The 12,911-nt window shown below is 37.4% G+C and overlaps 1 protein-coding gene across 1 annotated transcript in view; it reads right to left on the bottom strand.

Moving 5' to 3' along the window:
• The window catches only part of LOC115226754 (WD repeat-containing protein on Y chromosome-like), a 172,659-nt gene that overhangs the window by 142,737 nt on the left and 17,011 nt on the right, over positions 1 to 12,911 (bottom strand). The window contains exons 2-4 of the mRNA XM_036515118.1: positions 5,487 to 5,551; positions 1,779 to 1,809; positions 493 to 554 (exon numbers count right to left, since the gene is read on the bottom strand). Of these exons, the coding sequence (XP_036371011.1) occupies positions 493 to 554; positions 1,779 to 1,809; positions 5,487 to 5,530 (137 nt within the window). The 5' untranslated portion in view covers positions 5,531 to 5,551. The remainder of the gene's footprint in view (positions 1 to 492; positions 555 to 1,778; positions 1,810 to 5,486; positions 5,552 to 12,911) is intronic.

Raw genomic sequence — 12,911 nt, 5'->3', positions numbered from 1 at the left:
AAAAATCCATGATGTACTGAGAGTGCGATAGGTGAACCGTGATATGGCGAGTGATTACTGTATGTATATATATATATATATCATCATCATCATCATCATCATCATCATCATCGTTTAACGTCCGCTTTCCATGCTAGCATGGGTTGGACGGTTCAACTGGGGTCTGGGGAGCCCGAAGGCTGCACCAGGCCAGTCAGATCTGGCAGTGTTTCTACAACTGGATGCCCTTCCTAACGCCAACCACTCCGAGAGTGTAGTGGGTGATTTTATGTGCCACCCACTACACTATATATACACTATATATACATATAAATAATAATGCATGCATGCATACATACGTCATTCTAAAAATAAACAATCAAGTCATTGAAACCTCAAAGTTATGAGATAAAGCATAATTAATTCAAATCAATGTGAATAAATAAGCAGAGGACATTTGACAGGATAATCTGAATGCTAAAGGGTTAAACAAGAAATTATAAGATTACTTACAAAGCTTCATTTTTGGGAATGTTTGAACGACCGAACAGTTCATTAAGAACATTTTCACACTCCTATAAATATTCAAAATGAAAGCATGTATATAGATAGACTTTATAATAAAATTCATGATTTAAACTCTGCAGTTCTATTTTACCATGTAATTGACTCTTCAATCAAATTGGATATTGACTCTTCTGAAGCAATTGGTTGTTTTGCTTCTCTACATCTACAGTAACATCAAATTTCAGATATTTCAAGAACATTGGAATAATTCCAGAACAAATTCTTTCAACCAACTTTGTACTGTAGGAAAATGAAAATAATAATTTCTAAACACTGCACAAGATCACACATTTTGTAGGAGTCGAGCTTTTTGTCCACAAAACTCAACAAATAAAGGAATGTGGTCTACTAATTAGGGTTTTAACTTCACAATTATATATTCCTGGACTAAGAGGTAAATTATGCCCCTGAGTAAAACAGTTCAGTATTATTTTCTTCCAGTCTCCTTAGCTGACAATAAGCAACAGCTGAGTGGGGCTGGAGCCCTCTCCCACTCCAGCTATTATGGCCTTACTGTTGAGGGAAAGGTAGGATGGTTGAGAAGTTATTTGTGTTGAATTGTCACTGCTTAGACACATAAAACACTTAGTCTGGTGAAAGTATAGTTTCATGTTACCAGGTCATATTGTGATAGCTATGGAGGTATTTTTGTGGTTTATTTTTCCTCCTGGGATGGCACTACTATTATCAAACAAAAAAGTATGAAAATTAAAGTCATTTTTAAATGTTTAGAACTAAAACAAATACTGCAAGGCGTAGGAGTGGCTGCGAGGTAAGTAGCTTGCTTACCAACCACATGGTTCCGGGTTCTGTCCCACTGCGTGGCATCTTGGGCAAGTGTCTTCTGCTATAGCCCCGGGTCGACCAATGACTTGTGAGTGGATTTGGTAGACGGAAACTGAAAGAAGCCTGTCATATATGTGTATATATGTATGTATGTATGTGTGCATATATGTTTGTATGTCTGTGTTTGTCCCCCTAGCATTGCTTGACAACCGATGCTGCTGTGTTTATGTCCCCGTCACTTAGTGGTTCGGCAAAAGAGACCGATAGAATAAGTACTGGGCTTACAAAGAATAAGTCCCGGGGTCGATTTGCATGGCCACAGTCAAATGACTGAAACAAGTAAAAGAGTAAAGAGTAAGGCATTCTCTCAGATGCTCAAACTAATTGGTCAATATAATGTCATAGAAATATATAAATAGATAAATAAATAAAGAGTATCAACTGACCGGTAGATCTTTAAAAAGCTCCACTAATTTCCTGCAAAAGAAAAAAAAAACATCTTTATTGCCCCACCATCACCATCAAGAAAAAGAATTATTATGGTTTTATATATGCATAAAAAAGTTTCCATGTGTCTTAAACAAGCCATGTTGATGGCACTTTCAAACCTGCAGACATTATTGAGAACTAGTAATGCTCCTTGGTAAAAATGCTATGTTAAGGATTACTGGTATTTTTCAAATATCACTGGGCTAAAAGTTCTCAAGAACAGAGCACTTAGTTTGTTGCCATTGGTATCCAGAGATTCCTTGAAGAATGTCATCAATTTACCCTGCTACTAGTTCGTTAGTTCTCTATAAATTACCAATGTAAAAATTCCACCAGTTGCATTATTCAACAGGTGGGTGGCTGAGAGCATTTGACAACATTCCTGATGCCAGAACTGCAGTATTGTCCAAGAGATGAGCTGTGAAAAGGTTTGCTTGGCAAAAGGCATCAAAGCTTGCACAATGCAAGTGAATCTCTGTAAATGTTTTGGTCTCAGCACACATCAACAGCCATTGGATATTGGGAAGTTGCACAGAGGATGTCAGCAGCAGATAAATTACCTGACACAGAAAACATTCCTTCATGATAAAGCAAATAAGGGTATGCAAGAAATGCACAGTAAAATATTTTGTATTAGCTGTTTAGCCCAGCACTGCCCGGGATTAAGTTAGGATTATTAAGCTAATCAAGTGCTTTGTTTCAAACCAAACTAAGTAACACTGACGTCAAATTTGAGCGTAATCTGTTGAAATTGGTAAACATTTGGCTGAAAATAGAGTGCAGACAATTTGATTGGGAAATCCATAAGGAATTGTTTTATCGATTTTTCCATTCATCGATTGTTTTTTTGGAGGGGTGAGATTTAAAGCATTCACAGATCCCATGAGTCCTAAGTAATGCTGACATCAAGTTTGAACAAAACTGGTAAAAGTTATGGTTGAACATAGGGTGTAGCCAATTTTAGTGGGAAAATCTATAAGGAATCGGTTTATTAATTTTTCATCCTGATTGAATGGAAAACCCCATAAGGCATCAGTTTATTGGTTTTTCATCCCAAATAGGGCTGAACCGAACACAACATTGCTGATTCAAAAAATCTATATTTATACTTTAAAGTTGGTTTTCATACCCAACCCAGTTCTGCAGAATCATTGTCGTGATAGGAACACATGGGTTGGTTGTTTGACTGGCAGAGGTGATCAGGATGCACATGCCAGCCCTTTCGAACCCTACCCCCAACATCTAACCCTCCCCCCCTTGGACCATGGGATGGGAGCCCATCCAGCAAGGAAAATAGAATGCCCAAAAGGGCTCCCGATCTTCTGTGTCAAAAGAGGTTATGTTCGGATCACAACTAAGCCTTAACCTAAGCCTAAGCTAACCTAGCGAAAGGGGGGCCTGGGAGCCTCTAAAAGGCAGCGACTAATCCTGATTTAGTCCTAACCCCTCCTAGGGGTACTATCAGTCAAGGCTACAATATGCATTAGAGAAGGTTGCATTGAAGCTCTGCATTGGAGAAGGTTGCATCGAAGGTTTGCATTGGAGATCTACAGTGAAGAAGGTGGACTCAATGATTTGAATTGGATAAGATTGCATTAGAGATCTGCATTGGAGAAGGATGATTCGAAGGTTTGCATTGGGGATCCAGATTGGAGTAACTTAGGAAAACTCACCAACAGCCTTAACAAAAAAATAAGGGACCTGGCCCTTCTAGTCTAACTCTATGAGCAACTTGGCCAAGCACTAATATCGGCCGAGTGAGCATTGTTGTTGGAAAAGTCAGCATTATCCAATAAAGAAGAGGAAGAGTCCATGAGTCATGCTGCCATAATTTGAGAATATGTCTGGCCAATGCTTCCGTATCACCTGTTTATAACCATATCGGCTGTAGTGATGACCTGTTCTTCTTTCTACTTCGCTATAGACAACATTGCATGTTCTTCCCCGTGGAGCATACACAAAAGAGTGTTTCTACTCCCCACACAAGAGCAGGCCACATAAAGTTGCCCATGTGAAAAGCACGGCTCCCCCAAATTGATGACCACCACCGATAATGTTTAGCCTTGGGATTTGTTGATGGACATGGCGAACTGTGGATGTTAAACGGTATGTCTGACCCCGTGGGATAAAGGTGCATCCTTGAAATGAAAACATTTCCCCTCCTCCATACCCCGTAACAATGGTGGCCTCAATAAAGTGGGTGTCAGAAACTTGACTAGCAAGCAGGTCCCGTTGCACTGTTTAGGCGGATAAAGTGTGCACTCTTTATCTCATTTTAGTTTGATTGAATGATTGTGTAAAATTTTCTTAATTGGATATATTATAAGTCTACACACACATACACACACAAACACACACTTGCTGTTGTTGTTGTGATGCGTGTACTTTTTATCCCATTTGAGTTGTTGTTTCGAGTGGCAGGAGATAAGTTTCAACGAACTTGAATAGCATGTTCTGAACTCGTTTCTAATTTTGAAATGCCACATATCAAAAAATGCTTTAAATCATATAGGAAGAAAAACGGCTACAGCATGAAGTCATCGGTTTGCTTTGATCGCCAAGAAAGCAAAAGTACATACAGAGAATTTCATAGACAGAAATAAGTAAGTTGAGGCTGAAAATAATAGTCAAATAAAGAATTTAAATATTAAAACAAACAGAAATTAAGGAACGAAATGTGCTAGTTGCTAATTACATCATTTTGATGTAATTAGATTTTGAAATGTTCCAATAGAAAATACCCATATTTTTAATTGACCACAGGTAGGTCATGTGGTATCCAGAATGTGATATGAACTAGAGTACCACACAACCTTCTGGTGCGATGTGGGTATCTAACACTACCAATTTGATCCTTGCCTCACATATGATACAGTGTTAAAATATTACGCTGCTCATGTCAAAATTAATTAAGATATTGTATTGGGACCCTAGTGGAGGCACATAGCCTAGTGGTTAGAATAGCAGACTCGTGGTCAAGGGATCACAGGTTCAAATCTAAGACCAGGTAATGTATGTGTTTATGAACAAAACACCTAAGCTCCATGCAGCTCTGGCAGAAGGTAATGGCAAACTTCTGCTGACTCATTTGCCACAACTTTCTCCTGCATCTAGCAACTCACCAATGAGGGATCGATGTCCCATCCAAGTAGGGAATCTATACACCAATGAAACCAGGAAACTGGCCCTTATGAGCCAGGCACGGCTCGAAAAGGAACAAACAACAACAATTGGGACCCTAGGATATTGGCTCAGGAGCCAACATGTTAATCAAAAAAAAAGAGCGTGTAACAAACCCAGCACTTTATCTAGTAAATGAGCATGGCTGAGACTCTTCAGAGTTGAGGAAATTATTGAAGATATTTATTCTTTGGACAAAAAGTGACCCTTATGCAGTCAGTGAGTGTGATTTGGACAATCAAACTGGTGAAAGTAATGAGGGAAAAAGTGATTCAGTTGAACAAATATTGTTGTTGAAAGATAAAGAGATTATTGTTACTCTCCTGAATTTTTCGTAATTCTGTCCATTAGTTTGCCTGCAAACATTACACTTGAGCTGTTTATGCAATTATCTATATTTTGCTTAGGAACCCAAGTGGAGGGTAAAGTTAGACATAGGGGCACAAGTCTGAGAGGGTTAAACAAGATATTATAGAATTACTTACTCGGCTTCAGCTTTTTCAATACTCTTTGGAGAGTCCTCTAGCATCTTTTGAAGAATTCTATATTCCTAGAAAAGTTTACAATAAAAGTATTTGTTGTAAATTTATAATAAAAATAATGATTAGACATTAATAGTTCTATCTTTGTATTGCTTTGGACTGTTCAATGAAAGTAAACATTATCTGACTTGCAGAAACAATTCAGTTCTTTTACTTCTTGATGTCCATAGTAACATCAAGTGTGACATGTATGATTCAGAAGGAATGTAAAAATAATTCCAGAACATATTGTTTCAAACAATTCTATAGGTGCAGGAGTGGCCGTGTGGTAAGTAGCTTGCTAACCAACCACATGGTTCCGGGTTCAGTCCCACTGCGTGGCATCTTGGGCAAGTGTCTTCTACTATAGCCCCGGGCCGACCAATGCCTTGTGAGTGGATTTGGTAGACGGAAACTGAAAGAAGCCTGTCGTATATATGTATATATATATATATATATATATATGTGTGTGTGTGTGTGTGTGTGTTTGTGTGTCTGTTTGTCCCCCTAGCATTGCTTGACAACCGATGCTGGTGTGTTTACGTCCCCGTCACTTAGCAGTTTGGCAAAAGAGACCGATAGAATAAGTACTGGGCTTACAAAGAATAAGTCCCGGGGTCGATTTGCTCGACTAAAGGCGGTACTCCAGCATGGCCACAGTCAAATGACTGAAACAAGTAAAAGAGTAAAGAGAGAGAGTTTACTGAAGCTGAAATAATAATTTCTAACACGTATGTTATATTGGCAAATTTTGTAGGTGTGACATAGTCTACATATTTGTTTCCAGTATGTGACTAGTACTTATTTTATCATCCTTGGAGGGATAAAAGGTAAAACCAACTCCTGTAGGATTTGAAGGGCTAGTATTTATCAGGTCATCCCATAAGTTCTGTCTGAATTTTGAATAAAGACAACAAGTGATCAAATGTTATATTTAATTGAAATTTAATCATCAATGTACTTTCCCTGATTATCTATGACTTCCTTCCATCTATTTACAAGCTTTTTAATCCCTTCAATGTAAAACTCTTTTGGTTTCAAAGTAAAGAACTCTGAAATGTCAGTTTCGACCTCCTCCTGGCTTGCGAAAGTTACGTTCCCCAAATGATTCTGTAAACTATGAAACAAATGGTAGTCTGAAGGAGCAAGGTCGAGAGAATAAGGTGGATGAGGAATTTTTTTCCATCCAAGCTCTTCGATCTTCTGTGATGTGATCTTTGCAGTGTGGGGGTCGCGCATTGTCCAGATGAAACATCACTCCTTTTCGATTCATTAAAGCGGGTCTTTTTTTATTCAAAGCTTGGTTCAAACGCTCTAATTGCTGACAGTAGACATTGATTGTTGCATTTGGTGGTAACAATTCAAAGTGAATTATTCCTTTGCAATCCCACCAGATAGAGAGAAGAACCTTTTTCTTATGAAGTTCTCTTCTCAGTTGTGGTTGAGCGTTTTCCTTTTTACCAAGCCACTGTTTACGATGTTCAACATTTTGATAGAAGATCCATTTTTCGTCACCAGTCACAAGTCTATCCAAAAAGGGTGAAATGAGTTCGAGAGAATGGAGAGAAGAGCAGATATCAACTCGGGATTTGCAGTTATTTCAGACAATTCACGAGGCACCCATTTTCCAAGTTTAGGAACCTTTCCAAGTTGTTGAAGATGACAATGAACAGTTGTATGGTTTGAACTAAGCTTTATTGCCAATTCTTCAACTGATAATGCAGAATTTTCTTCAAGTAATGCCTCAAGGAGCTTATCATCAAATTCCACTGGACGTCCTGTTCGATTTTCATCTTCAAAGCTGAAATCTCCACTCCTGAATTTTGCAAACCATCTTCTGCAAGTTCTTCCATTCAAGCATTCTTTCCCATAAACTGAGTGTTATGTTTCGAGTCGCTTCGGCTGCAGAGTTTCCTTTTTTGTACTCATAAAGCATTATGTGCCTTAAATGCTCTTTGGATACTTCCATGTTAGAAAGGGTTTTAATCAAAGAAATTTTAAGTCTATTATTCTGTAAAATAATATTTAATTAGTTTAAATGTACACAAATGCATAAAAATAATTTTTAATTCCATCAGACATTCTAAAATACTATTAAATTTCATTCAGTTTTAAAAACGCTAAAATCGGACAGAACTTACGGGATGACCTGATAGTTTCTAACTTCCTAAGAAAGAACAGATGAGCCTTAAAAATACTTCTATGGTTAGGATGCTTGTTTATTTCAGATAACATTACCAGAGTATCATTCATTCTTTTATTCATCTATTTCTTCATGCTATTATGGCATAGATGGAAGGTAACACTGGCAGAATTTTTACAGCCAGATGGTCTTCTAATCACCAAACTTGACCTGTTTTATAAAGTGAGTGATTTATCATTCCAGACGAATTTAAAAGTGCACAGCTAGCAGATGATTTTTCATCATCATCATCGTTTAATGTCTGTTGTCCATGCTAGCATGGGTTGGAGAGTTTAAATGAGATCTAGAAAGCCAGCAGCTGCACCAAGCACCAATCTGATCTAGTAATGTTTCTATAGCTGGATGCCCTTCCTAACTCCAACCACTCCGAGAGTATAAAGGGTGCTTTTTTACATGCCACCTACACAGTGGCTACTCAGCGGGCACTGGCATCAGCCACATCCAGATGGTGCTTTTTACAAGACACCAGAATGGCAGCCAGTCAGGTGGCCCTGACAGAAAATATCACAAAGCATTTCAGTAGCAGCTCAGCTATAAACAATAATATCACTATATATAGCCATAGCTCAGCATAGTTTCTACGTATTTACACACAAACACACAGACCTTTATACATACAGGGTGAGCCAAGTCATGCACAAAATAAATTCAATATGCTCCGGAAGTTTCAGACATGCTTCAATTTTTCTAAATTAATATAAAATAAACAACATGATAATTAATACTTACATACATGCACATAATGAAAAAAAAAATATTAATTCTAATAATGTAATATAGACCATACAACAACAACAACAACAAACGTTTAGTCAACACCGTTGATTATAGGTTTGTTGGATTAATAAAAAGCTGAGGATCAAACAACAACAACAACAACAAACCTTTAGTCAACACCGTTGATTATAGGTTTCTTGGATTAGGAAAAAGCTTAGGATGAAACAACAACAACAACAACAGCAAACCTTTAGTCAACACTGTTGACTAAAGGTTTGTTGGATTGGGAAAAAGCTGAGGATGAAACAACAACAACAACAGCAAACCTTTAGTCAACACTGTTGACTAAAGGTTTGTTGGAATAGGAAAAAGCTAGGATGAAACAACAACACAACAACAGCAAACCTTTAGTCACACTGTTGACTAAAGGTTTGTTGGAATAGGAAAAAGCTGAGGATGAAACACAACACAACAACAGCAACCTTTAGTCAACACTGTTGACTAAAGGTTTGTTGGATAGGAAAAAGCTAAGGATGAAACAACAACAACAACAGCAAACCTTTAGTCAACACTGTTGACTAAAGGTTTGTTGGAATAGGAAAAAGCTGAGGATGAAACAACAACAACAACAACAGCAAACCTTTAGTCAATACTGTTGACTAAAGTTTGTTGGATAGGAAAAAGAGGATGAAACAACAACAACAGCAAACCTTTAGTCAACACTGTTGACTAAAGGTTTGTTGGAATAGGAAAAAGCTAAGGATGAAACAACAACACAACAACAGCAAACCTTTAGTCAACACTGTTGACTAAAGGTTTGTTGGAATAGGAAAAGCTAAGGATGAAACGACAACAACAACAGCAAACCTTTAGTCAACACTGTTGACTAAGGTTTGTTGGATTAGGGAAAAGCTGAGGATGAAACAACAACAACAACAGCACAACCTTTAGTCAACACTGTTGACTAAAGGTTTGTTGGATTAGGAAAAAGCTAAGGATGAAACAACAACAACAACAACAGCAAACTTTAGTCAACACTGTTGACTAAAGGTTTGTTGGATTAGGAAAAAGCTGAGGATGAAACAACAACAACAACAACAGCAAACCTTTAGTCAACACTGTTGACTAAAGATTTGTTGGATTAGGGAAAAGCTAAGGATGAAACAACAACAACAACAACAGCAAACCTTTAGTCAACACTGTTGACTAAAGGTTTGTTGGAATAGGAAAAAGCTAAGGATGAAACAACAACAACAACAACAGCAAACCTTTAGTCAACACTGTTGACTAAAGGTTTGTTGGAATAGGAAAAAGCTAAGGATGAAACAACAACAACAACAGCAAACCTTTAGTCAACACTGTTGACTAAGGTTTGTTGAATAGGAAAAAGCTAAGGATGAAACAACAACAACAACAACAGCAAACCTTTAGTCAACACTGTTGACTAAAGGTTGTTGGAATAGGAAAAAGCTGAGGATGAAACAACAACAACAACAACAGCAAACCTTTAGTCAACACTGTTGACTAAAGGTTTTTGGAATTAGGAAAAAGCTAAGGATGAAACAACAACAACAACAACAGCAAACCTTTAGTCAACACTGTTGACTAAAGGTTTGTTGGATTAGAAAAAGCTAAGGATGAAACACAACAACACACAGCAAACCTTTAGTCAACACTGTTGACTAAAGGTTGTTGGAATAGGAAAAAGCTAAGGATGAAACAACAACAACAACAACAGCAAACCTTAGTCAACACTGTTGACTAAAGGTTTGTTGGATTAGGAAAAGCTGAGGAACACCAACAACACAACAACAGCAAACCTTTAGTCAACACTGTTGACTAAAGGTTTGTTGGATTAGGAAAAAGCTAAGGATGAAACAACAACAACAACAAACCTTTAGTCAACACTGTTGACTAAAGGTTTGTTGGATAGAAAAAGCTAAGGATGAAACAACAACAACAACAACAGCAAACCTTTAGTCAACACTGTTGACTAAAGGTTTGTTGGAATAGGAAAAAGCTAAGGATGAAACGACAACAACAACAACAACACAAACTTTAGTCACACTGTTGACTAAAGGTTTGTTGAATAGGAAAAAGCTAAGGATGAAACAACAACAACAACAACAGCAAACCTTTAGTCAACACTGTTGACTAAAGTTTGTTGGAATAGGAAAAAGCTAAGGATGAAACAACAACAACAACAGCAAACCTTTAGTCGACACTGTTGACTAAAGGTTGTTGGATTAGGAAAAAGCTGAGGATGAAACAACAACAACAACAACAGCAAACCTTTAGTCAACACTGTTGACTAAAGGTTTGTTGGATTAGGAAAAAGCTAGGATGAAACAACAACAACAACAACAGCAAACCTTTAGTCAACACTGTTGACTAAAGGTTTGTTGGATTAGGAAAAAGCTAAGGATGAACAACAACAACAACAACAGCAACCTTTAGTCAACACTGTTGACTAAAGTTTGTTGGATTAGGAAAAAGCTAAGGATGAAACAACCAACAACAACAGTAAACCTTTAGTCAACACTGTTGACTAAAGGTTTGTTGGATTAGAAAAAGCTAAGGATGAAACACAACAACAACAACAACAGCAAACCTTTAGTCAACACTGTTGACTAAAGGTTTGTTGGATTAGGAAAAAGCTAAGGATGAAACAACAACAACAACAACAGCAAACCTTTAGTCAACACTGTTGACTAAAGGTTTGTTGGATTAGGAAAAAGCTAAGGATGAAACAACAACAACAACAACAGCAAACCTTTACTCAACACTGTTGACTAAAGGTTTGTTGGAATAGGAAAAAGCTAAGGATCAAACAACAACAACAACAACAGCAAACCTTTAGTCAACACTGTTGACTAAAGGTTTGTTGGATTAGGAAAAAGCTGAGGATGAAATGACAACAACAACAACAGCAAACCTTTAGTCAACACTGTTGACTAAAGGTTTGTTGGATTAGGAAAAAGCTAAGGATGAAACAACAACAACAACAACAGCAAACCTTTAGTCAACACTGTTGACTAAAGGTTTGTTGGATTAGGAAAAAGCTGAGGATGAAACAACAACAACAACAACAGCAAACCTTTAGTCAACACTGTTGACTAAAGGTTTGTTGGAATAGGAAAAAGCTAAGGATGAAAAGACAACAACAACAACAGCAAACCTTTAGTCAACACTGTTGACTAAAGGTTTGTTGGATTAGGAAAAAGCTGAGGATGAAACAACAACAACAACAACAACAGCAAACCTTACTCAACACTGTTGACTAAAGGTTTGTTGGAATAGGAAAAGTAAAGCTAAGATGATAAACAACAACAACAACAACAGCACACCTTTAGTCAACACTGTTGACTAAAGGTTTGTTGGGATAGGAGAAAGCTAAGGATGAAACAACAACAACAACAACAGCAAACCTTTAGTCAACACTGTTGACTAAAGGTTTGTTGGAATAGGAAAAAAAAGCTGAAGGATGAAACAACAACAACAACAACAGCAAACCTTTAGTCAACACTGTTGACTAAAGGTTTGTTGGATTAGGAAAAAGCTGAGGATGAAACAACAACAACAACAACAGCAAACCTTTAGTCAACACTGTTGACTAAAGGTTTGTTGGAATAGGAAAAAGCTAGGATGAAACAACAACAACAACAACAGCAAACCTTTAGTCAACACTGTTGACTAAAGGTTTGTTGGAATAGGAAAAAGCTAAGGATGAAACAACAACAACAACAACAGCAAACCTTTAGTCAACACTGTTGACTAACGGTTTGTTGGAATAGGAAAAAGCTAAGGATGAAACAACAACAACAACAACAGCAAACCTTTAGTCAACACTGTTGACTAAAGGTTTGTTGGAATAGGAAAAAGCTAAGGATGAAACAACAACAACAACAACAGCAAACCTTTACTCAACACTGTTGACTAAAGGTTTGTTGGAATAGGAAAAAGCTAAGGATGAAACAACAACAACAACAACAACAGCAAACCTTTACTCAACACTGTTGACTAAAGGTTTGTTGGAATAGGAAAAAGCTAAGGATGAAACAACAACAACAACAACAGCACACCTTTAGTCAACACTGTTGACTAAAGGTTTGTTGGATTCGGAAAAAGCTGAGGATGAAACAACAACAACAACAGCAAACCTTTAGTCAACACTGTTGACTAAAGGTTTGTTGAATAGGAAAAGGAAAAAAGCTAAGGATGAAACAACAACAACAACAACAGCAAACCTTTAGTCAACACTGTTGAGTAAAGGTTTGTTGGAATAGGAAAAAGCTGAGGATGAAACAACAACAACAACAACAGCAAACCTTTAGTCAACACTGTTGACTAAAGGTTTGTTGGAATAGGAAAAAGCTAAGGATGAAACAACAACAACAACAACAGCAAACCTTTAGTCAACACTGTTGAGTAAAGGTTTGTTGGAATAGGAAAAAGCTGAGGATGAAACA

The sequence above is a fragment of the Octopus sinensis genome, linkage group LG30 (assembly GCF_006345805.1).
Source record: "Octopus sinensis linkage group LG30, ASM634580v1, whole genome shotgun sequence".
Classification (NCBI taxonomy): Eukaryota; Metazoa; Mollusca; class Cephalopoda; order Octopoda; family Octopodidae; genus Octopus; species Octopus sinensis.
The sequence above is the reverse complement of the archived record's forward strand: the minus strand, read 5'-3'. Positions and strand labels throughout refer to the sequence as shown.